This window comes from Mixophyes fleayi, chromosome 3 (assembly GCF_038048845.1).
Source record: "Mixophyes fleayi isolate aMixFle1 chromosome 3, aMixFle1.hap1, whole genome shotgun sequence".
In the NCBI taxonomy this organism is placed as follows: domain Eukaryota; kingdom Metazoa; phylum Chordata; class Amphibia; order Anura; family Limnodynastidae; genus Mixophyes; species Mixophyes fleayi.
Window position 1 is genome coordinate 276,167,652 of NC_134404.1, and position 27,061 is coordinate 276,194,712.

The 27,061-nt window shown below is 39.1% G+C and overlaps 1 protein-coding gene across 7 annotated transcripts in view; it reads left to right on the forward strand.

Annotated features, from left to right (window-relative positions):
• The window catches only part of UTRN (utrophin), a 541,342-nt gene that overhangs the window by 362,659 nt on the left and 151,622 nt on the right, over window positions 1-27,061 (forward strand). For all 7 annotated transcript variants that reach the window (XM_075203650.1, XM_075203649.1, XM_075203651.1 and 4 more), the window contains one exon: window positions 24,077-24,206. In XM_075203650.1, the coding sequence (XP_075059751.1) occupies window positions 24,077-24,206 (130 nt within the window). The remainder of the gene's footprint in view (window positions 1-24,076; window positions 24,207-27,061) is intronic.

Here is a 27,061-nt window from a genome sequence, read left to right on the forward strand (position 1 = left end):
ATTCTCATTTTTGATTTGCCGGTACCTCATTGGCTTCTTTGTGTGGCATCTAATAAACTTGTTGTAGAAAGACAGCCATATAGCTAACTTCTCCTTATCTGTTCATAGCTTTTGTATATCTAAATAGCAAACACATCTGAACAGTGTAAAATATGTACACGTTTAATAAAGTGTAATGTATTTTTGGATAGAGATATTTTTTAAATTAGTTTTCAGATTTTTACCCATATAATATTAGGCACCATTCTTTGAAATTAAATACATTATTTTCATTTCTTTCTCCTCTGTCTGCATATGAACAAAAAATATTGAACAATAAATGTATTCTAAAGAAATATGGTGTTAATGTGGTGTGTTTAATGTAAATGCACAGAGCTTGCTGACTTTAAATCACTTCCTAAATAAAACACCAGCAGGAAATTATCTGTTTAGAAAGGTATTGTCTGTGATATTTATTCAAAATTATTCAATCTCTTCAAGCACTTTTTTTTTCTGTCCCTCACTACTGAGACTGCTGCATTGAGTGTAAATGAGTCATATACACATTGACACTAGATTGGCACTGAGGCTGTTGCAGCTTTTGAAATGTTGCCATGGCGAATAGTGAAAATCTTATCTGTTTCTGTTATCAGGAATAAACTGCTGCAGCAGGGGAGATGGTTCTTATCATAACAAATATGATAAGACACTGTGCAATGTGTTAACAGATGCAGAACCTTTATATTCTGCAACATTAAAAATTAATCTTGAAGACTGAGATGCAAAAGTTACAATGCTGTAAGTGTGCTATTGTCATATGAAATACTGTAATGGCAGAGTTTAGTGAACGACACCCAATGACATAGAATGTGTGTGGGGGTTTCCATTTGTTTCTGCAGTTAAGTTGATTATCCAAAGTAATTCACACCTCGGACAGTCAAAGATCTGTTGCAAGGCAGCACAGATATTGCACTTCAGCTGGCTGCACTTCTATCGAGAGATAAAACTACTGTATAGTTTGGACAAATGCGCTGGTTAAATTGGATGAGATCCAGAATGGATGGAGCCTGTTAATGTGGTCGGCGACAACCACACACATATTGGTCATCTTCAGACCTCATTTACCAACGTACACAATAGCAGTCTAATCGATTTCAATCAGATTATTAGCAAGCATTATGTTTGTTTGTGTGCCACACATGCTGCAAACTCAGACCATAGGCCTAATGTTGGCAGTGATATTGCAGTAAGTGTGTTACCAGCATTAATCTTTAAGCTGCCCATACATTCTGAATTTGTCCTTGACAGTCGGGACATTTTGGACCGAATCAGCTGCAAATCTCAGCATCCGTGGGCACAAAATCACCGTAGATCCAGATCAGCAACTGATCCGAAAAAGTTCAGATGAGGATCGGGACTGAGTAAAATGCATTTGGACGATGAGCGTGTTGTCTTCAGTCCTCATCTGACTCTACTTGCTGTACCCTATAGGACTAGCCAATGTCCTCACCTGTTTATGCGTTCTAATTAGTTCAAATCAAACACACTAGCTTGCATCCCCATATTGTTACCATCATTAGTCTAACAAAGCTACTTACAGCACCACCCAACCATGACACTTGATACATTTTAGGTAGCTATCAAAGTAAAAATGTTCATCAGAATACAATGCCAATTATCCGAGGGTACCTGTCTAATGTTGACATTTTCCTTACATTATCCAGCATTATCCAGTGTAATAGTAAATGGCAATGTGCTTCCTTTAGTCTATGCTGGAGATCCTGTGGGCATGAGGGCTCATTTTATCATATTTGGTGGTCCTGCCCCAAGGTCATGAGTTTCTGGCAGAGAGTTCACAGGTTAATATATAGAGACACCTCACTACAACTTCCCCCCTGTTCTTCCTATTCTCTCCTACACAGACCCGTACCTGATACTGACAAGTATACAATGGTGCTTGTGTGCCATATTCTCAATGCTGCCAAATGTACAATAGCAGCGAGCTGGAATCAACCTGAACCCCCTACGCTGCCTGGTGTGATTAATATAATATGGCAGACTTACCGCTGTGAACATATTACAAGCGTCATTAATGACCAGGCCAACAAATTTTGTAGCATCTGGAACCCTTGGCTTACCTCTTATGGAATAGACCAACCAAGACCCTCTTAGTGCTGAGACTGACGCTCCTAATATCAGTTACATACCACATACTGAGTACTTACTGTTCACCAAGTTGCCTGGCCAGACTCCTTCCCGCCTCACCTTTTTTCCATGCTAGCTCGCTCATTTCCTCACCTTCCCACTTCCATCCTTTCCCTTCCTCTCTCCTCTTGCTAATACCCCCTTTTCTTCCCTATTTGTCCCCTTTTCTTTGTCTCTATTCTCATTGTTCTTTTTCTCATCAATTTTCTTAATCTTTTTATATTTGCTGTTTGATCATTGCAACTTAATCTGTATACTGTTGTAATGTTGAAAAATTCCCTAATAAAATATGTTTAAAAAAATAAATAAAAGCAATGGCAATGTGCATGTTTGACTATCTATATTTCCTATGATATAACAGTATGTGTGGCATTCTGATAATTAATGATCTAACTATAATTGCCATTAAGTCTTGGCTTCAAAACTTAGTATTTGCGTTGTGCGACAGCTAGGTCTATGTTACAGTAAAAATGTTGTTGTTGTGGCTCCAGAACTGTTGCTTCCTTATATTCCCAGCTTGTCATTTACTCTTAGGCATCTTGGAAGAACAAATTACATACTGACACATTATTATAAGGTGTGCCAAGAGGGAATTTACATAATGTGACTATTAGGCACTATATCATACTCTGTGTCACTGTCTCTCTCTGCACCTGTCCGTTCTGTATGCTTTTCTCACAGTTTTCTCTACGGTAATAAAATATGGGAGGTGGGGAGAGGCAAGTCAACGTTTCCCCTTCTGTAATTTGTAACCTGGATGTTTCAGCATATAATTTACAACAGCTATTCTTTGCTCTAGTAATGATTCTAAACTACTCAAACAGTGTTTCAGTGGAATTCTGCCCTGTTTTTCACGTGGTCTAGAAAGGTTACAAAAAAGCCTGAAACTACTATTTTCATGATTATATTTTATTGTCCCTTTTTCACAAATGTTACTTGGGTACAGTTTTGTTCTCTGCATACATGCAGGTATGTTTACTTGGTTTCTGCATAGTGGCACTTATTAATTAGCACCTGTTGTTTACATTGCAGAGATACTGTGCGGTGATCTAATATTTAGGATAATGCAGCTTTATTCCACTGATCAGAAACAGTTCACTAAGTTGCCAGCTGTCCCTAAATTCCAGAGGCTGTTCCATGTATTACAGATTTGCCCCTGGACATGTTTGTACCTGGCAATGTCCCTATTTTTCAATATTGAGTCACAACAACAAAATCCCTCTTTTTTCTCCTGGATTTTGTAAATTAATTTTTATTGAGAAGGAGTATTTAAAATGGCAAATTATGGTTTAATCAAATTAAGAATACTTAAAGGATCCATAGTAGTTAGAGATGCCTAATGACCCCCGTGTTTTGGTTTTGGATCTGGATTAACTTTGTGTTTTGGTTTTGGCAAAACCGCATCCGCACGTGTTTTGGTTTTAGTTTTGGGTTTGGATCTGTATTTAAAAAAAAAAGAAAGAAAATTGCTAAAATATGCTATGTAATTATTAACCTCAATAACACTAATTTCCAGTCAATTTTGACCACCTCACAGATCACAATATTATTTTCATACACGTTCAGACAAACACATGGCAGCTCACAGGACATCTAGGAAACATTGCCACACAGCAGTGGCACAAAGAAAAGAAAAGTGGTGCAAGATGGAATTTTCCTTATGTAAGATATTGAAAAGGACATGTACGGTTTAACAAACCAAACACTCCAGTGACAAGGAGTGCCACTTTTGTGGGTGAAGTGCTTGGTTTGTTCAGGCCCCCTCAAAATAAGCTACCAATAGTTTAGCTGCCTTAAGCCCAACAGAAGCAGGATGATGAATATGTCCAGTTTAAAGAACAACTAAGACACCTGAGAAAACAAATGGGTGTGTCACCGGCCCCTGCAGACGAAGATTTGGAAGATGAAGAGGAGGAAATCGCCGTCACCCAGAGCACACGGCCGGTACAGTGAAACTGAGAATGGCTCATTAAATCAGTTATGTTTCCTTTGATCGCTTCACCCGTTACTTGGATAACTGTAGTAATTCTACAGCTAATACATGGTGACGAGTGCTGACCTCCCGGGATGCGTGTATTTATCAGACGAAGACCAATCCGTGGTGCCTCGGCGGGTTGGAGATGGTGAACCCAGTGAAAAAGAAAGTATGTGGTCACACGTACGAGAGAGAAGCAATTGAGGGATGATGGAAAACAAACTTCATTCTAACACAATATTAATTCAACCCAGCAGGAAACCACCATTACAGAAGTCTCTGTAACATAAATGTCAAAAACAAAAATGTAAAAAAAAGCTTTTACCTCTTTAATGAAAAAAACACATCTTTAATAAAAGTGAAATTTTGCTGTAGAAAAACATAAAACTACCAACATGTCACTTTACCCAAATATTAATAAGCATTCCAGCATCAGCTATCTTCCTTCTCTCAGCTAGATCCCAGCACCTGCAATCTACATTGTTATCATCCTCACCCTCATCAGTGTGTACATCATCATCACTCAATACTAATTAATCACGGCTGGAATCCACCATTACAGAAGTCTCTGTGTTTTGATTTAAATGCCAGTAAAGACCTTCCTCATGGATTTTGTAGTTAATTTTATGACAGAGCTGGGCAATTCTTTTAGACCAGACCAAATGTCAAAATGTTCTGCTGAATCATCTGCATAATCCTTGAGTCTCTTAGAAAAGCTTAGTTTTTTCCTAGCAGCAGTAGCTTGAGAAACTGAAGTAGGGGACGCCGTCATGTCAGGTATCACTTCAGCTGTCAACTTGCTCACCAGGAGCTCATTGCATCTCTTGAGATCTCGGACAGTGGGAAATAAAGAGAAGACATAGCTCTTAAACCTAGGATCAAGCATAGTCACCAAAATGTAGTGATACGATTTCCAGAACTTGATAACTCTTCGATCCTGGATAAGCGATTAAAGTACTTCATTTACAAGTGCGACATAGTGTAATTTCTTTGTTTCATCTCCTCCTTCAATTTTTTAAGGTGCTTTTCCAAAAGTCTAATTAAGGGAATCACTTTGCTCAACAGGTGATTACTTCGAATCTTTTCAGCACCTTGCACAACACAGAAAGTATTCTCCACTGCACTGGACTAAACTACATTCCGCCTCCTTTCCAAAGTCATGGCTTGTGGAGTAAGCGTGGATGGCTTTTCGCTGTTCCTCCATCTTCACAAGTATATAAAGAGTAGAATTCCACCTTGTTACCACATCTTGCTACAGTTGGTGGCAGGGCAAATTAAATTGTTCTTGTAGCTGCTTCAATCTCCTACATGCTGTTTCAGAATGACAGAAATGTCCCAAAATTTTACGGGCCACAGACAGCAACTTCTGCACGTCCCTGTCATTTTCAAAAAGCTCTGTACCATCAACAAGTTGATTGCGTGACCAAAACAGGGAATGTGATGGAACTTACCCAGCTGTCACAATATTGGTGGCGTTATCAGAAATTACATATCCTGAGGAGAGTCCAAGTGGGATAAGCCATATATCAATGACATCCCTTAGTTTCTGTAACAGATTATCATCTGTATGCCTCTTAGTGAAGCCAGTGATACACAGAGTAGCCTGCCTCAAAAAAATCTGACGTAGTTGGGTACATGCTGGGGCTGTTCCTCCTTGTGAAGGCAAATCACCAACCCAGTATGCTGTCAGTCATATAATCTTTAGTTTGCCCAGTTCCTCTTGTCCACATATCTGTGGTTAAGTGTACAGTGGGTAGAATGGCATTTTGTAGTCAAATAATTAAATTTTATGGAACCTTCTGATAGAAGTGAGGCATTGTTTTTCTAGTCAAATGGTGGTGTGATGGAATTTGGTAATGGGGACAAAGGACCTAAATTAGCTGTCTAAAACCAGCTGCATTAATTGTGGATATTGTATGCAGATCTAATACTAGCATAGTTGCCATGGCGTCTGTGATCCACTTTGCAACTGGGTGACAGCTTTCATACTTGCTTCATCTTGCAAAGGATTGTTTAACAGTCAATTATTGTAAACTACTAGTAGTCTTCTCCTTGGTCTACTTCTGGATGAAGATCCACCAGCAGCAGTAACGGGACTAACACTCAAGAATTCTTCAGAGGAATCCTGGATAGGGCAGAAGTCATCTAGCCTTAGCAACTTGGTTACAGGAATAACTCTGATCACTAGTGAGGATATTGATGAGGAAGGTGTTGTCGGTGTGGCTTTACACACACTACAAATGACTTGACAACTGTTGTCAGGATTGGGTAAAAATAATTGCACACATAAGAAGTGGATTTTTTGGTCTTATGCCCAGGCATGACAATGGCCTTCTTCTTATCACTGGCAAGAACTGCTTCCACTTGTACAGGACTTTCACAAACAACATCATCCTCATCAACATCCTCATTAGCGCCGTTGTCAGCAACACAAATATCCCACTCATCCTGTTGCATATACAAAGTGATATCCTACATTTGTGTATCACCGACTACACTAAGAGGCATATCGATGACAGCCTGTTTAAAAAACTAAGGGATGTCATTGCAATATGGCTTATCCCACTTGGACTCTCCTGAGGATATGTCATTTGTGATAACGCCAACAATATGTGACCGCATTACAGCGGGGAGAATTCCATCACATTCCTTGTTTTGCTAACACAATCAACTTGGTAGTACCAAGCTTTTTCAAAAATAACAGTGACATGCAGGAGATGCTGTTAGGTCATTTTTGGTATTCTGCAACAGCATATAAGAGATTGCAGCTGCTGTATGAAGAATCGAATTTGAGGGGGAATGTACTTTAGTCCAGCTCAGTGGAAAATACTTTCCGTGTTGTGCAAAGTGCTGAAACTACTCTAAGTAGTCATCTGTGAAGTGAGTTCAGACACTGGGCCTGATTCATTAAGGATCTTAACTTTAGAAACTTCTTATTTAAGTCTCCTAGACAAAGCCATGTCACAATGCAAGGGGTGCAAATTAGAATTCAGTTTTGCACATAAGTTAAAGTTTTTACATGTAGCACACAAATATCAACTTTAAATTTCAGTGTACAAATTAGCTATCAAGTAATTGTGTGCTACATGATAAAGCAGTCAGTATTTAACTTAAGTTCAAAACAGAAAACTAATTTGCACCCCTTGCATTGTAACATGGTTTTGTCCAGGAGACTGAAATAAAAAGTTTCTCAAGTTAAGATCCTTAATGAATCAGGCCCACTGTTAGCTTGAGGCAAGTGATTCCCCTAAATTAAACTTTTGGAAAAGCAGCTAGAGCAATTGAAGGAAGAGATGAAACTAAGCAATTCCGATAACTATGTAGGACTTGTAGATCAAGTACTTTATCTGCTTCGCCAGGATCCGAGAGTTATCAACATCTTTAAATCAGATCACTACATTTTGGGAACTGTGTATGATCCTAGGTTAAGAGCTATGGGCCTGATTCATTAAGGAACTTAGGCAATTTGTACACTGAAATTTAAAGTTGATATTTGTGTGATACATGAAAAAAACAGTCAGTGATGGTATGCTTGTTAATATTTTGGGTAGAATGGCATGTTGGAAATTTTATGTTTTTCAACAGTAAACTTTCACCTTCATTAGAGAAGTGTTTTTTTCTTTAAAAGGTACAAGCTTTTTTTACATTATTGTTTCCCTGACTTCAAACCACTATGCACTTGAACATAGGATTTAGCACATGATGCAGAGGGATTAGTATCATCATGACTGTAGACTGGAGAGTGACAAGAACTATGCTACCCCTGTTTCTGTGTGACCAAGGGCACTGAGACTGAAGAGTAACAAGAACAATGTGACTGAAGAGTGGAGAGTGACACGAATACTGCCACCCCTCCTGTTTCTGTATGAGCAATGGCACAGAGCAATGTGACTGGAGAGTGACAAGGACACTGCCACCCATCCTGTTTCTGTATGAGCTATGGCACAGTAGAATGTCTCTGGAGACTTTTAAAACACTGCCAGCCCTATTATTACAATTTTGGTTTCAGTACTGAAAAATTCCACCCATCCTGTTTCTGTATGAGCTATGGCACAGTAGAATGTCACTGGAGACTTTTAAAAATGTTGCCAGCCATATTATTATAATTTTGCTTTCAGCACTGAACATTGCCACCTCTCCTGTTTCTGGGTGAGCTATCGCACAGTACAATGTCACTGGAGCCTTTGAAGAACACTGTCAGCCCTATAATTTGTCTTTCAGCACTGAAAACTGCCACCTCTTCTGTTTCTGTGTGAGCTATGTCACAGTATAATGTCACTGGAGACTGCCAAGAGCACTTCCACCCCTCCTCTTTCTCTTTCATTAATGACACTGCCCAACTGCACAGGAGACTGCCAACAACCCTGCTACCCCTTCTGTGTGTCTCTGTGAAATAACGCTGGATCTCCATGGAGGGCGGTACTTATAGAATCCAAAACTTGCGAGATCCGACGAAGCAACAATGAAGTTTTGTCTCCTTTTACCTTCATAGGGCGTGCAAAAGTACCGAGCCGGCTCGGTACTCAGATCCGCGAAGGTCCGGTGGGCTCGGTTCCCCGAGAACCGAGCATCTCTAATAGTAGTGGGTCAAGGTAAGGGGTGGAGAGTGGGCAATGTGCGTCATTATGACACAAAATAAAATAGTTAAATAATGTCTGTGGTCTCTTTGCAACAGACATTATGACACACATCCACCCACTTTGCAGGCTGGTATGTGAATTATAGATGTTTAATTGCCATGTCATGACTTGATATAGACCAGTAATTTTCCTTAAAATATAATGCCATTCTGTAGTGCAGTGGTTGGCAACCTTTCTCTATCAGTGTGCTGGATAAAATCTAATCAAGCCCAGATGTGCCAGCAGGGACTAATACCTTTACAAATATTGAAGAAAGCTGAAAAATATAAAGGTTTATTTAAAAATATAACCATACATACAGAGGATTACAGAGACAGAAAACCAATGACCGTTTCAGTCAGATATACTGACTTTTCTTATTTGCTCATGTTAATAGCATGATAATATTAATACTAACAAATAAACATAACACATATTCGATTTCCTGGTAGATCAGCTGGGTGTCTATGTAAAGTGTATTGTGACCTGTGGTGTTTCCTTTACTTCTTTTCTCAGTTAAGGCAGTGCATCCACCTTAGTCTCAGTACAGTAGTCTCTTCGTTAGGTAGTTTTCTTGACAAGCAAAATCAGAGGGAGACCAAGGAACCCTCCGCCCCCTACTAGCAAAAACACAGGCACACACAGAAAGAGACAGCAATTTGGTCTTTGAAAGCCACGCCGGTACTTTTATTGATTAGGCACGTGCTCTCAAAGGATTTTCATGTCTAATTAGACTTTATAAATAGAATATCTCTTAAAACAGATGAACTATAGTGAATGTACAAAAATACAGTGCAACAACTTAACCTTTTTTTATCCTAGCCAAGAGGTACTCTACCTTAAATGCTTACTTACAATTATTCTGTAACTGTAATGATCTCTAGCAATAGTACATTCTAAACTCAACACATATACACTAATTTAACAGTATTCATCAATATATACATATTTATCAATAAAACGCAGTCTGTCTTTATCGCGGCGGAATATCATTTGAAGAAATTAGGCGTGTACCCACTTTCCTCCTTGTCTCGTCCTATTACACAGGCCTGCAGTGAGTCAACTCTCCTCTTTACTTCACTGTAACAAATGTCACTTGTCTCAGAAAAATTCTGTTGTTTAGTGCAGATATTCACAATATACAGCGAGTGAAATAAGTATTGAACACATCAACAATTTTCTCAGTAAATATATATTTAATGGGGCAGTTGTAATGAAATTTACACCAAATTCCAACAACAACCCTTGCAATACACACATGCAAAGAAATCAAACCATAGATATCCATAAATTAAGTTTTGTGTAATGTGAAATGACACAGGGAAAAAGTATTGAATACTTGAAGACAGTAAGGTGCAAAAAGGCATGGAAAGACAAGACACCAGCTGAAATCTATCAGTAATTAGAAAGCAAACCTGCCAGCTGGTTCTGCTACAACTAATGTCCTATTAATGTCACGCGCCGTCCCTGTGTCGCGTCCTCCGCACAGCGACGGACGCTTGTCTTTGCCCATAGATGGCCAGTTGCTAGGCAACCGCTCGTCACTTCCGGATCCCGGCAGCCGCGCGTCCCGTTGCTTAGCAATGGGACGCGATCCACAGTATCCGGCGATGGTGTTCAGCGTCACCACCGCCGTAGGTAGTACTGCCCCCTTTCCCTCCTATAAAGCTCAGACTCTGGCACCTAATGAGTACCAGAGTATTAGGTCTTACCCTAGCTCCAGCATCCCTGTGTATTCCCTCCTTTGACTCCTGTGTATTACCCAGCTTGTTCCTACCCCTATTCTGTGCTCCCTGTGAATTGACCTCGGCTTTGATTGACCATTCTCTCCTGCTCTCCTGATACCTGACCCGGCTAGCCCCTGACTACGGATTTGGATTCTCCCTGTGGAATCTCCTAATTTCTCGGTTCTGACCCGGCCTGCCTGGTTTTGGCACTACTCACCAAAGAGGCGCAGAGTCTAACGCGTCCCAGGTCTTCGCCAGGAACCCCCGCAAGGAAGTATGGTCTTAACCGCTTCCATCTATCGCTTCACTGGTTGCTCCCTCTGAGGACCGCGACCTGCGTGTCTCCCGCAGCTAAGACCATACTTCCTTGCGGGGGTTCCTGGCGAAGACCTGGGACGCGTTAGACTCTGCGCCTCTTTGGTGAGTAGTGCCAAAACCAGTAAGCAAATACTCTGAGTTCGTGACAATTAAAAGGTGTCTCATTATGAAGGTGTCACACAAGAAACATCTCATGATGGGTAAAAGCAAAGAGCTCTCTCAAGACCTTCGCTACCTTATTGTTGCAAAACATACTGATGGAATTGGTTACAGAAGGATCTCTAAACTGATGAATGTTCCAGTGAACACTGTTGGGGCCATAATCCGGAAGTGGAAATAACATAATTTCACTATAAACTGGCCACGACCAGGTGCACCTCGCAAGATTTCTGACAGAGTGAAAAAAATTATCAGAAGAGTTGTCCAAGAACCAAGGACCACTTGTGGAGAGCGTCAGAAAGACCTGGAATTAGCAGTTACAATTGTTTCAAAGAAAACAATAAGTAATGCACTCAACCGCCATGGCCTGTATGCACGCTCACCACGCAAGACTACTTTGCTGAAGAAAAAATATGTTGAAGCTCGTTTATAGTTTGCTACACAACATTTGGACTAGAATGTGAAATACTGGGAGAATATAATGTGGTCAGATGAGAGCAAAATTGAACTCTTTCGATGCTATAATGCACAGCATGTTTGGAGGAGAAATGGCACTGCACATCACCCCAAAAACACCATACCAACAGGGAAGTTTTGAGGTGGGAACATCATGGTGTGGGGCTGTTTTTCTGCACAGGGTACTGGCATACTGCATATAATTGAAGGGAAGGATGGATGGAACATGTACCGAGAAGCCCACGAAACCTTCAATATTTGAAGATCACACCTGAGCAATGTATGCGACTAGTTTCTCCATACAGGAGGCATCTTGAAGCTTTCATTACCAACAAAGGCTTTTGTACAAAGTATTAAATAAATTTCAGGAAGCGTGTTCAATACTTTTTCCCTGTGTCATTTCACATTATTACACACAACTTAATTTATGGACATCTATGGTTTGATTTCTTTGCATGTGTGGATTGCAAGTTTTGTTGTTGACATTTGGTGTAAATTTCATTAGCCAAAGTTTTATCAATCCCTGACATTAGTGCACATGTGCGGGGCCATCATGTCCACCAGCTCTACATTAACTTATGTAGTTATTACATACAACTATACATTTGGTAAACAATGCACACTTACATAAATAACTTTAAATACCAAATAAACCAAACACTTTCCAGTTCACATAATGATCATCACGAATATTGAAGGTAGCACTTCTAATGGGATCCTTGACCCTGCTGCTCCTTGCTAAGTTTATCAATATCCGGATTATAATTTGTTACTTTTAGTTGTACACAGGCTTTCGAGTGATCTATTTTCAATCAGATTCGGTATGGATTCAACACACTTTTCATGTGAGAAAAGATTGCTAGAGCTATTTCCTTGGGGCAACTAAATTGTTCTGGGAGAGAAGCCCAGCATTTTAGGTTAACAGCACCTCGATTTTCACAGTTCCCTTCAAGGTTTTTTCTTAAATCTTTAAATTTAATCATCCATAAATCTGAACTTTTGAATTTAGTCAACTGCATCTGGAAATCGTCAACACCCATCCAGTCAAAAATGTTCAAATCCGTCAGGTTTTACCAAAAATGAAAACATAGGTCCATACTTTTGGAAATCTTCACATCTTTAGAAAAACTCCTTTATCAAACCATCCACATAGTTCCGCATTTTACTAACCATCATATTAGAAAGGGGTTGATAATTGTTTGACGTTGGGGAAGTAACGATAGGTCTCTGAATAAATGTCACGTAAAAATACCTTCAGTTTTTCAGTAAATGTCTTCCAACACTCATACAGACTGGGAACTGTTTGTCCTGCACCTTGAAGACGAAGATTCAGAATATTTAGTTGAGAAGTGATGTCAGTTAGAAACATGAGCTTCCATAACCATTCACTGTCCATCAGCTCAGGGAAATTCTGATCTTTCTCAATCAGAAAAGTTTTAATCTCTTCAAAGCAGCTCACAAATCTATTTAAGACTTTTCCTCGACTCAACCTCCTAACATTGCTGTGAAGCGGTATATCTTTGTAAGCATTATCTAATTCTTCCAACAGCAATTTAAATTACCTATGTGTTATTGAAGATTGAGCAATGATGAAATTGACAATTTTGACAACTGTGTCCATTACACTGTTAAGTTCAGAATTTGACATTTTGGCACAAAGACTCTCTTGATGAATCATGCAGTAAAATTTTACTGTTGATCGTCCAATATGATCTTCAAGGAGCTTAACAAATCCTTTTCCAACCATAGCCGGAGCACCATCAGTTGTAACACAGAATATTTAGTTTAGGTCGATTCCTTTTTCTTCAAAAAAGTTTATAAAGGCAGATGCAATATCTTCACCTTTAGTAGTGCCTTGAAGTGGCTTCAGTTTACACAGTTCTTCATAGATATTTTCATTGTCACAGTACCGAGCAACAATAGCTAAACGAGCTATGTCATTAACATCCACACTCATCAAGAGCAACACTGAACACCGATGTTACATTAAGTGCAGTTTCTTGTTTGATTTTAATGTTTTCTGCCATTTCGGTGATACGTCTTTCATTTGTCCTTCCAGATGAAGGGATATTTTTTATTCTTGATAATATTGTGCCTTTGTTTGACAAATCACTGAATAATATTTCTGAGACCTTGATAAATGCGTCTTTAATATACTCTCCATCAGTAAACAGCTTCCCCTTTTTTGCAATACACTGTACAGTTTTGTAACTGCTTTCAGTTGCTTGTTTTTTTTGTAACAGTCAATCGATTGAAAGCATTACTTTGCTTTCTATATTCTGAAACAGCTTTTCTGATGGCTTCCATTTGGTCATCATGGTTAGGATACCTAACCTTGTGTTTTGTTTGGAAATGTCTCTGGACACTTGATGTGCGACACACAATGCTTTCACAACAGAACGCACAAACTGCTTGATCTATTTGTTGAATGAATCCATAGTCATCAGTCCAAGAGCTTTGGAAAGCAGAACTTATTTCAAGTTTTAGAACAGGAGCACTCCTGGGTACTTATGCAGGCAGAGTGGAGTGAGTGTAGCTTGCAATTGGATGTGGCTATATGCCCCTTGAGGTTGCAACTTGCTTGGGATCCTGACAAGGCAAATACAGGACGCAGGGCAGTGGGAATCTGAGCTGGGCTCTTCCTCAGTGCATTGGTTGATGTCACGAATCAGCCTACGAGTTGATTTATCAGATCATGTTGTTGACGAGAGCTTCACCTATAGCATCCCCCTTTCCCATAGAACCAGATAAATTGGCCGGTACTCGGTTGTCCACAGGACTTATTCTCAAGTAGTGATAACTCAACTCCGGTAGGTAGGCAGGGACGCACGCAGGATTTTTAAGGGGGATTTCCCCCCACCCAAAAAAAACAAAGCGAGAGAGCTGCTACGGCGTTGCTGTATACAATACAGCACCGCCGCGAACGCTTCTTTGACAGCGCCGCGGCTGCTATATAGTACAGTGCCGCTATGTTGGGGCACTTCTTTAGCGGAGGGGAGGGGTTTATGGGTCTCCAGAAACCCCCCCTGCGGGCGCCTCTACTAGACATCACAGAGGACTTGACAGTGGGATGCTGAGCAGAGGTATTCCTGGACCAGATTAAGCAGGAACACGAGTAGCAACAGAATGCAGTACCAGCCTCCACCAGTATAACAGATTGGCAGTGTGGAGTAGAGGATGGTGTAGTACCTGCTGTGGCCTGTGAGAGATGGAGCTAGAGATCAGAATAGTGTGAGGAAAAATGTTGGAGCAAGATAGAGCAGTAAAACTGAACTGTGAAACACTGCTGACACAAGTGGGTCTGATGGAGCGGATAGCTGGCACCACGATCCTGCAGCTGGGAGGTGATCTCTCAGACAAAAAGGCAATCCAGGCAGCGGTCAGGGCCACAAGCAAACAAGCAAGTTCAGAATCCAGTCAGAGGTTAGGGTCATGAGCAAACAAGCAAGGTCAGTATCCAGGCAGAGGTCACAACGGTATCAATCAGGAAAACTGGCAGACTATTTATAGACACAGATGCACAGAGAAGCAAGCATGTAAACGCTGTAACAGGCAAAGGCAGAGTGAAGCTGACAGGTATTTAAACCAGTAGTAGCCAATCAGGGCATGTGTCAGATAGAGCTGCAGGTGAGAGGAGTTCAGGTGATCACACCCAAGCTGAGAACAACACTGCAGTAGCCAAAAAGAAAACAGCAGTTACCTGCTGTTCCTAACAGTTGGCAAATATAGACAGAAGCCGCAGTGTACCTATGGAGGTTGGGGAGTCGACAGGCTGAAAAGTGGCTTGCACTACTTGTGTCACATCAACACTGCACCCTCCACATAGGCAGATGAGAGTTATCTGATGCCGAGCTGTTAAAGCTGTCAATTGTGGTCTCTGTTGGGCGGGTGACATATGTTCCCGGGAATCCATACACTTCAGTGGAAATGACAGGAACTCTACACAAATAATAAAACAAAGATCCTATTGTGTATTCTGCAACATAGTTTGAGACTTATTACAGAAAAAGCGTTTAACGAGATTCCATAGTTTTGTTTCCCATAATTAGCCAAATTACACAGTGCACTGATATGAAGGTTATATACTGGTCTCCTGATAACATGACAAATATACAATTCAGAAACATTAACAAGACAGCTCACTGCTGGTTTCATAATCTAAATGAGTATCATGACTGGAATATTGCAGCCATTTAGTTGACAAGTTTTGCAACAAAACACTATACAATAATGTGCTAATAAAGAAGCTTATGTGGCTTGATTTTAATTTTTTTAAAATTAATTTTATGCCACAGTAATGCCCCCAATTCATTTTATTCCACAATAATGCCCCCAATTCATTTTATGAGACAGTAATTCCACCAATACACTTTATGCCTCACATAAATGCCCCCAATGAATATTAAGCCACACAAAAATGCCACCATTGAATATTATGCGTCACAAAGTGTCTCCAAATAATTTTAAACCACACATTAAATGCCTCCAATGAATATTCATCCACACAAAAATGCCCCAATGACTGTTATGCCTCACAAGTGCCTCAAAAATAATTTTAAGCCACTAATAAATTAATAAAAAAATTAGATAATTGTGTACTTACCTCATCCAGGTGTAATCCGTTCCGCAATGGTGCTTGGAAGGAACTGCGCAGTTCATTGTCTGCAAGATGAGCTGAACTGCTGCGCATGCGCAGCAGTTCACTGTCGGAGAAGAGAGCTGAACTGCACAGCAGTTCAATGTCAGGAGAGGAATAAATGACAGCCGGACGGACGGCATGCTTAGTATGCAGGGGGCTGCGTGCCACCCCCGGCACACGTGCCCGGGGTTGCCGACCCCTGCTGTAGAGAATAGTTTGTTTAGATATCAGTAGAGCTTTATAAAATATCTTAGTGCTATGTATTAACCTTTCTGTTTAGAAGGATGGGTATCCTTTAGGACCGGCAGACGATTATGAAATGGTTAGCAGAATTCCATAGCCAGCAATGTAAATAATGCAAAATAGAAACTGAAAGAAAACACCACACATACAAATGTAACCATCAGAGCTTTCATTTTAATTACTCAATTGACATTAGGAAACATGTAGCAATCATTTATGTGTTCCAATGTCAATATTTTTTTCCAAAGCCCATACTTCAACCATTATCAGTAAAGTCCAGCCATTATTTAAAATGGCCACATATTGGACCTGATTCATTAAAGAAATTAAAGCAAGAGCAAGAAAATGAGTAAATTAGAACCTTGGCAAAACTATGTTGCACTGTGAAGGGTGCAAATTAATTTATTGTTTTTCACATAAGGAAAATACTGGCTGTTTTTCATGTAGGACACAAATACTTGATAGCTTTATTTTTACACTGACATTAAAAGTTGATCTAGGACATGCTCTGCCCCAATTATAAATCTGTCCTCACAATTTACATTTACCTCCCCCTCCAATACAACATGGTTTTGCCAAGGTCCAAAGTTACTAAATTTTTTTTGTTTACTTACCACTGTCAGAAAATAAAGGTAACTTTTCCGGATTTTTAGTTATGTGATGTCTTTTTCCAAAATGACCGGCTTTAACCAGCTAAAGTACATAATTAAACTATAAACAACATTAGAACCGTTTTGTTTTGGTTTTTTTTGAAATTCACAAAGTCCTTTTTTACTGATTAGAATTAAACCATCTTCAGCTTTACAGTGTAGCTGGGGCAACACCAATCGGCCCAGAAAGGACGACATCAGCACTATTTTTTCATATATGTGTATTAATATACTTTTGTAGTTGGGCCGGTGAGGAATTTGCACCGATCTTCAGTGTCACAAACAGTCCAACCCTTTATCTTAAACTTTAATCTTGCACTGTCCTCAGTCTTTTTCCACTACTGCCTAGGATTTTAACATATATCATACAAAGCAGTTGGCAGTGAGACCTGTCTCTGTAACATACAATTCATAGTTACTTGTATAGGATGATTTTTTTTTTTCTCTTGCGGGAACTTGGATCTTCTCTCTGCAGTTCAGAATGTGTTGTATCTTCTTTTGGTGTTGTATAGCAGTTGGCAGAGATAATTTTTAGTAGAATTATAAATATTAATACAGTCAATCCTATGTTGCTTTCAGACAGGCTGAGAAGCCTTGTACAATATTGCTCTTTATCAGATCTCATTTTAAATAAATGAATACATTTACTAATGTGAAACATAAACATTCTGAGTGTGGTTGCTGATTTAATGTAATATAAACAAGTGTTACAAGCTACACCAAACAAAGTAGGAAGTACCTTGGGGGATGGGGGGAGCAGGTGAAGGTTCAGAGATTCACATGCAGATCTAGGACCACCTATTTCTCATCACTGACCTAGAATCTATGTAGTGTATCAAACCACAGTTTAAACCAGCAAACTATGTTTATGCCTTTTGTGTTGCTTGCTTTTTTATAGCCTTTGTTCCATTTCATAATAAATGTTTATGACGTATAGGTTTCAGCTAGTGTGTGGAATTTGAGTACACAATTATTAAAGTAAGGAACCGCCCAGCAGTATGTACTATGAGGCTGCCTCCATATGGATGTTTTGACTGTGCTCACTGCATCAATTTTATGATCGTTCCTACACATTCCTGTAGGTTTCTACACAAAGCTGAAACACCTAAGAAAAGTCCATGTGGATATTGCATATAAGAGCAGTAGCTTTATGCTATCTTTTTCCCATTCTCTTATACAGCTAGGATCAGTTTACCTAGGCTTTAGACCAAACTACCAGCAAATTAGTGATAAAATTAAGTACACATTGCCCTGTACAGCAATGTGTGGGACACTTCCAATGAGCATGTTTAAGCAAAAATCTAAATTAAATAAATTTACTAAGTGGTCCTTTTTAAATAATTTAAATGTTTTTTAGACACCAGCAATTTGCTTGCTTTTCTATATAACAATATTATTGCAGTTGACTGCTGAATAGAATAAAATTATAGGTATATAAACGTTGAAATGTTAATGGTTCTGTACCACATTGCTAAGTGAGTGTAACTTTAATTTTAATCCAGTTATATATAAAAAACAAATGTATCAATGATTGCTTTTTTCTCCTATCATGAACTGCAAACAAATGACAGCTGATTAGGGAGCTGCTCACTAGAGGCAAAGAAACAATTGACCTTCTTTAATGAAAGAGTGAATAGAATGCATGCAACCAATCAGATGTTATATATTTTTTTTTAAATTGGCTACATAAACTGCAAGTTAATTCTAATATGTGCTTGGCTGTTGTGGGTAATAGCAAGTCATTGCACTTTGCAGAGACCAGTTTTATATCATGACATACAGCAGGCTGAGTCAGATTTGAGAGCTGGTTAACTACTTACACTGAGCACAAGTGAGACGTGGACCAGACACAAACACACAATGTAGCACTCTCTAAAAGGTGAGAGATACCATTGCTGAATCACATTATTTAACAATATCGTCTTGAAGGCTCTGCAGTACAAGGTGCATGGAAAAGGCATCCCATAAGAGGGTATGAGCATTACATGATGGGTTTACACTTCAAACAGGTTTACTCCACTGCTGCTGAGCCTTCCAATGCAAATGGTCCAGGGATATCCATCCCCTTTAAGTTTTACACTTACATTCACCCACATCCCAAAAACTTAGCAACATACAGATAAATATGTATGTTGACCCATGAAGCAGCTTGGAATATTCGCTTGCATCCATCTCTGCATAAGTACGTCATTAAACTTTATCGGTTTAAGGCTTCTGCACCTCATTTCTCAGACTTGATCTCATTGAAGCTCAGTATATCACATTTTAGGAATAACCAATCACTTTTGAAATTTGTGAGTCTTAGGGGCATATTCAATTCTTGCCGTTTTCGTTATTATGGTAATAGTAAGCTGGATTTCAGCTCAGGGAGATGCGAGAAAACTACCGTAATAACGGTATTTACGTGCACTATTACCGTAATAACGGTAATAGTGCGCACGCCGCAAGATTTTTGGCTATAACGCCAAGAATTGAATATGCCCCTTTAAGTTGTATTATGTTTAGCTAATTGTCCTAAAACTATGAAACAAAACAAATGGTACACATGCTACCTGAATAAGAGAGCTATTATCAAAATCAATACACAACTATAAGTCAGTTTTTATTGTACCGAACTTGTATATACAATGGCAGAATCCCATTGTTATTATAGACTGCTTAGGATATATTTCAATTGATTATGGCACAGTGCTATAATCAATATTAATTATGTAGTTATTACTACCGTTGGTATTTTCTACTGTAGCTCTTTAAAATATTGTTTGCTAATTATGATAAATTTCTCCTTTTGACACTTCATTTATTCTCATACTGTGGGCATTCCAATTACAATTTATATAGCCATTATTTACACAGGTTTGAACATATAACACTATACTTTGTATATAACATATTTATTTCTGAGTTAATATTTAATTGACACAACAATGTTAGCAGGGGTGGACAAAATAATGTAGTTTCACGGGCCAAGTACATACATCTAGAAGCCAGCGGAATCATTTAAGAAGTCGCAGAAGATGTGCTTCCATTGACATAAATAGAGATGACTGCCAAAATTCGGGTGCCAGCTGTAGTTTTTTAAGCACTCTGGCCACCTGGCTCCTGGGATTTGCCTATGCTGGTTATTAGTGTTTATTTTTTACATGCTAATTACCGTGACAATTAAAGATATTTCATCCTGCCCTACTGTTTCTAAAATCCACACAAAAAACTTCCTTAAAAGATACTGAGCCCTTCCAAAATTTTAGCTTTTTTATTTATTATTATTAGTAGTAGTATAATTTATTTATAAGGCACCACAAAAGGTCTGCGGTGCCATACATGAAATTTACAGCAGTATACAATACACAGACAACACCAATCCATAACACATTACATAAAAAGAATGCAAAACGTAGACATCTACACGTTATATATAGATAACTTGGTAATGTAGATCAAGTTATTTATGGGACAGTGAGTGAGAGTGATGGTAATGTCCAACGTGAACTAGGTTTGCACTCCAGAAAGAAAAAGAAAAAGGGCTAGGGATGCATTCTGAGATGTAAAGAGGGCCATGCAAGGAAAGAAGGTCCTGCTCGAGAGATCTTCCATCTTAAAGGGAAGGGAAAGACACAAAAAGGGTGGCACAGAGTGGAGGAGTGGCAAAGGAGTTAGGATGAGGATAAAGAAATGGTGTTTTAACTTCAATAGTATTTTTATTATTAATTTTTCAAAAATTATGGGGTACAGAAAGTAGAAAGGGATGGGGGGTAAGGAAAGGACACAAAAATAAAAAGGGGAAGAGTTGTAGGGGTACATAGTGGGGGGGGGACACATTTAACAATTCTGCTGTTAAACCATATTGAACACATGAGGGAGGGAACCCAGTAGGTCCCCTGTCAATTCGTGAAAGTTACGCTGGTTGAATGGTCACCAGGGAACTACTAATAGGAACATTGGGGAACTTCGCTGAGTAGGAGATGCAGGTAGTAAATCAGAGTCTATTTGATCTGGACGCGCTCCTTCTCCTTCCATAACATATACATGCCAGCTGAACCATTTCATTATCGGGGATGAGGGGGCAGTGGAGTAGGGCATCCCCACTGTCTCCATTTCAAAGCTGAATTGCACCTTGGCCACTACTTTCGATATCAAGGGTATCTGTGGTGACTTCCAACCTTGAGCTAAGGAGGCTCTTGCGGCAATCAGAATATGACTAAAGACATATTTAGCATGTGATGGAAACTGGGGGGTAATGCTGCAGTAACGCGACCTCCGGGGTAGGAGAGAGATTTTGTCTAGTAACCTTATTGGCTAACTGCAAGATTTGTACCCAGAACGACTGTATATGGGGACAGTTCCAGAATACATGCATCAAATCCCCCGGTTTATTACATTGCCACCAGCAAAGTCTCGACTGGGAAGGCCACATTTTATGAAGTCTAGTTGGGGTAAGATACAATCTATTAATTAATTTTATCATTTCTGTGTGATTTATACATTTGGACATTCGGAACGAGTTTGTGAAAATGGCTTCCCAATCTTCCCTTTCCAACTCTAGTTGAAGGTCAGATTCCCACTGCAATTGTATTTTAGTTTTATTTTCTGATGTAGAGTATAGGGTATAGCGGTACCAGAAGGTAATGCTGGCTCTATTATATCCTTTTGTTAATTTAGTGAACAGCAAGGGCGGTGGTGTTGTAATAGGTAGACCTAGTCTGGGAAGGGAATTAAACCAGTGTCTGAGCTGCAGGTATTTTAAAATTCCTGGGAAGGGAGGTGAAATATTTCCTTTATTTGTGTAAAAGATCGTAAACTCTGATTGTCTAGTAATTCAGAGAATGAGGTTATTCCGGTTGATACCCATAGGTTGAGATTTAAATTGGGAATTAATTTAGCCACTGCAGCTAAGGAGATATTTTTGGTCGGGACCAGAGTCATAGAATTGGCATTTAACACTTTGTCCCACACCACCAGGGAGTCCCTAGTTGTCTTTGGTTATTGGGAATTTACAGGGTGCTAATTTTTTGGAAAAGAAATGGTGTTTTAGTGGCACCCTTGAAGTCTTGGAGAGTAGAGGCTAATCTGGTAGGAAGTAGGAGATTGTTCCACAGATGGAGAGCCACCTGAGCAATGTCCTGGAGATCGGAGTGCGAAGAGATAGTCACTGTGGTTGTGAGGTGGTGATCAGCAGAGTGGAGGGGCAGGAAGGATTAGTTTGTGAGTGTGAAGCTTTAGCAACCATCAGGACGCTTCCTTCCCTGCCGATTTGTTGGTGAGCCGCTGTGTTGCCAGGACAGGTCACACTGTCCTGGTCCCGGTCTAGCAGCCGGAACGCTGTGCTGTCTTTTAAACTTCCTTCCATTCTAGCTGGCTGTCAGACAGCCAGGCCGCTTCGTTCACATGACTGCAATCACCTATCACTGTGAGGGAGTCTGCTTCCAATAGAGCATTCCAGTTGGTCCCAATCACTTTAAATGTCAGGGTGGTATATGGTGTTACAGAGAAAGATAGTGATGTTTGTGGAGGAGTAGAAGTTTGCACAAGAGGTTGAGAGGGTGCATTTTTTAGAGATGTTCCTTGCTGTGCAAAGGGTCACATGACCTTTATCCACACTGCAAAAGAACTTTAGATTTAGGTTTAGATCTGGCGTTCTTCGGGCCTCATCCTATACTTGTAATGAGATTAATTTGCACCTCCATGATGCACTTTGGTTGAACCTCCCCAACTGCAAATGCTTGAACTGGTTAACCGTCACTTGTCAACCTTTGTGCTTTGTGTGTTTGTACATGCAGAATATTTTTTGTAATTGTATGTTTGATGAATTTAAGCTCTCAGACTCCATACTATTCTCTTCACTGTTGGTAGTGGGAAAACATTGTTTACAGTGCACAGAAGACTGTCTGTTAGTGATGGCTGCTGAAGGACACTATTAATCACAATAGTTTTGCAGTGCAGAAATTAAGAAGGTTACAATTATTGTCAAACATCTTAACACCTTTGAGATTACTGTTCCTTTTTCACATACATTTGTGAATGTTTGAAGGTTTTAACAAGTAAAAGTGACCTGATTACTGCCTTGTGTGAATTTATAATTGAAAGAGTAAAATGTTATAAATTAGATAGTTTAGGGTGAACTTTTAATATTTGGCATGTGATTGGATATAAGTGTAAATTATATTACTATCTTACTGCATATTAGTGAGCATAGGGAAAAAGAGATATCGATGTTTTAGGTAAATGTTTAATTTCTAAATTCAAAAAGTGATTTATATTTTCATTTAAAAGCTTTTAAGTACAGTTTATTTTTACAACTCCCAGTAACATGAAAAATGATACAAACACGGTTTTTCATGTCAAGTTACTTCATGCATACATTTTAAAATAAAACCGATTGCATGTTTTTAAGAATTGTTTTTCTTTTAATTTTCATTAAGTCTGTGGGGAAGTGCTGTAAACGTGGTGGTGTGGGACAGACAAGAGTTAAAGTACACGTCCCAGAGGTTAGCACAAGAAAACAGTGTCTGCATCATTTTCTTATGAACAGCTCTGTGCTGTGGGTATCATTGTTGACCATATGACCAGCAGATTCAGCTTGACATACAGATCAATAAGGAATTCTTGTGACTATTTTTGATGGTGTAGAGGTTAATGATCCTGTGTGTCAGTCAGAGAGTTTAGCACATGTGTACAGTTATAAATTCTGGCGTGTTTCACGCAGGTAATATACATCATCTGCATGCGATTGACCCAGGTATGGCTTAGTTTATGATCTTATTACCCCCTAAGGAACTCATGACCATTAATAGCAACACAGTTATAATGCAACAACTCTTCTGATGAAGTGAGTTAAGGAGGAAAATGTATTTATGCATGATTCACATTAAATTATAAATATCTTAATGCGGGTGTCCACCTTTGGACCCATGCTATTTAGGGTATCCTCATTCATGTACCCATTTTTTGGGGTGGTACTTTATTTATTTATTAATATCTGCGGGTTTCTATATATAGTGGATGGACCAAAGGTGCACAAGCCCTTCAATTGCTGCTAATGTAACACATTTTAATACATACTATTTAGCATTTAATTTACCAATATGATGTTCTGTTTTGTACTCTAGGTCCTAAAACGGGAATTGAAGGATAAAGAACAGACTATACAGAACACCGTAGAGCAAGCAAGAGTTTTCATATCTGAGCAACCTATTGAGGGCCCTGAAGAACCAAGACGGAATTTGCTTCCTAAGACAGGTTAGACAACAAATAGTTAATGTTGCTTGTTTATGAGTGAAGTGAGTAGCCTGATGATATAGTGTCAATGTAGACAATTGCCAGATGTACTGAACCCTTTGTAATATTATACTTTCACTTTACTGTGATTTACAGCTTGTAGACACATTATCTGATTTGATCTCTCAGAACTCAAAGTACTTAAAGCTTACTGACGTAAGGTACTGGTTCTCGCATGCTGTAATGCTCAGCCGTTCTCTGAAAGATCACCGGCACATTGATCCCTTCTTTGCCGTGCAGCATTAATATCAATATCTGTTCTTTAAATCAATGGTTCTGCAAAAAACAGAATAGTCACATGACATGCAGGATACAATTCTGAAATTAAGAATTGTTTCCTTTTATATACACCTATATTTAAATATATCCATATCGCATATATTCCTGGAAATACTGACTGCCTGACAAGTACTTACTACAGTACAATGATATATATAGATATATATATATATATATATATATATATATATATATATGTATGGGGCAGGACTTGGGGCATAACAGGGGCTAAGTGGTTGGCACTTCTGCCTTACAGCACTGGGGTTATGAGTTCTATTTCCAACCATGGCCTTATCTGTGAGGAGTTTGTATGTTCTCCCTGTGTTTGCGTGGGTTTCCTCTGGGTGCTACGGTCTCCTCCCACACTCCAAAAACATACTGGTAGGTTAATTGGCTGCTAACAAAGTGACCCTAGTCTGTGTGTGTGAGTGTGTTAGGGAATTTAGACTGTAAGCCCCAATGGGGCAGGGACTGATGTGATTGAGTTCTCTGTACAGCTCTGCAGAATTAGTGGCGCTGCATAAATAAATGTTAATAAATACATATATATCTATATATCATACTTTGGTGAATATTTCAGGATGACTATCCATATGATATCTGTAAAGAATTACCAGTTCCTCATCTAGGGTTTTCAGACACCATTCATAAAATATTCTATAAATTAGTAATATTAAATCCTGCGTATCAATGCTTTACATTTCAATGTCTCTCTTGTGGTGGCTGGAACAGACTAACTAGAAAATTAACATAAAACATGTGGTTCCTCTATTGTAGGTATATTTAAGTTGTGCAAATGTTTTCTGATAAAATTGCAAATAAATCAGCCTTCTTTTCAATTAATGGAAAGGTTTTGTTTTGTTTCTAAATTGTGTTATACACACTTTATTTGGCATTCCAAAATAATCATAAAATATGGGTCATATCATCTTAAAGTCCTCACCAGGTGATCTGGTGCACTGATAGGGGAAAAAGGAATTCTTGTAAACTACTTTTAACGCGTTTTTTTCCTTATACCGTAGTGATTTCGTTGTTCATTGGGAATCATTTATTTTTAGTTCAAGGAGAAAGAGACATTTTTTTTCTTGGCTTGAATTCTGCTTCCCTGGATAAAAATCACCAGGGAAATCTTACATTGTGTGTGCTGATCTATACTGAGTACTATTTTAATTCAGTCTGCCTGCTGATGCCATATACCACAGCTTTATCTGTAGTCTTACAAGAAAAAAGCCTCTATAACAAGGTGCCAGTTAGAAAGGTCGTAGATTGTGACCTCTATATCAGACTTCTGGAGCCAATATTGCTTTTCGGAGAATAGTTGCTTGAGATTGGATATCAAATCAAGTCCATGGTGTAGTGGTTGCGTTTAGACTTTAAAACCCATCAATGCTTGAAGTGAGTACTAAGGTAATGCAATGTGACTTTCTTGGATTTACAATTGGAAATGCTTGTGACTTTCCCAACCCTGTAAATCTTGATAATACGACATTAGGATTAGTTAGTTTAACATTTTTTTCAGGCAATATGTCATTCAGAATTGCACATAACATTAGGATACCAGTGCTTACTTGTGGGTATTTTGTTACTTTTGAACTTCCACTTCCAACATGCATTAGAGAGCAGCATTAAAGTATGATAGTGTGTTTACATATAAAAATATCGCACAGAATTAAACTTTATTTAATTGTAAACACACTGCTTATATTATATGCATGTTTAGTTTTCATTCTGATACATCCCTCTGGTTTTTATTAATACTTTGTAGTTTTCAGGTAAAATGATTACTATCTCTGTTCTTCAAGATGTAAACTCATTGGCTAAAAGCTTCCCATAGACAACATCAAAATGAGATAGAGCATCATTTATTTTGCAAATGTGTTATTGATACAGTTAGGCCTAAATGTTTTAATTTGTATGTGTATTTTTGTTTTTGTTTGTATCATGCATATGCATGTTTACCCCCTGGATATATTATGTCACTTACTGTGTGTATACTCCATTTCTGCCTGAATAGAATGTTGAGATGATGTTGCCTGTGACAGAGCTGTATGTGCAAGTCCCCTAACCCCTGCTGAATGTATGACCCTTGCTTTCTCTCTTACTTTTTGTGAGGCATGAGTAGAAGAATATGGGATCAAGAACTTCCATGTTTCATTTTTTCTCTGGTGACCATTTGCTTGCTTTGCTCCAGCCACTGTGTGGATTGACTGGAGGGCAGAAGGTTTAGAGATCAAGGCCCTGGTTACAGGGCCTACATGGTGTGCCTGGAAAGTAAATGTTTTAAAAATCACAAACTAACCACGTGCCACTCTGAAGCCTGATTTTTCATATCAGACCATAGGCTGCTTGGTGATGACAGTTGCTTAAAGACTGGTCTTAAACCAAGAGTTTCCAAACGTTAAACTGCACTAATAGCAAACAGACTAGTTTAAAACATACTTGTCTACTTTCAGGCAGTGCAGCCAGGGAAAGGAGCTAGACCAGAGGGTGGGAGGGGCATGGTCAATCGCGTCATTTTGGCCCAGCCCCCGCAACGG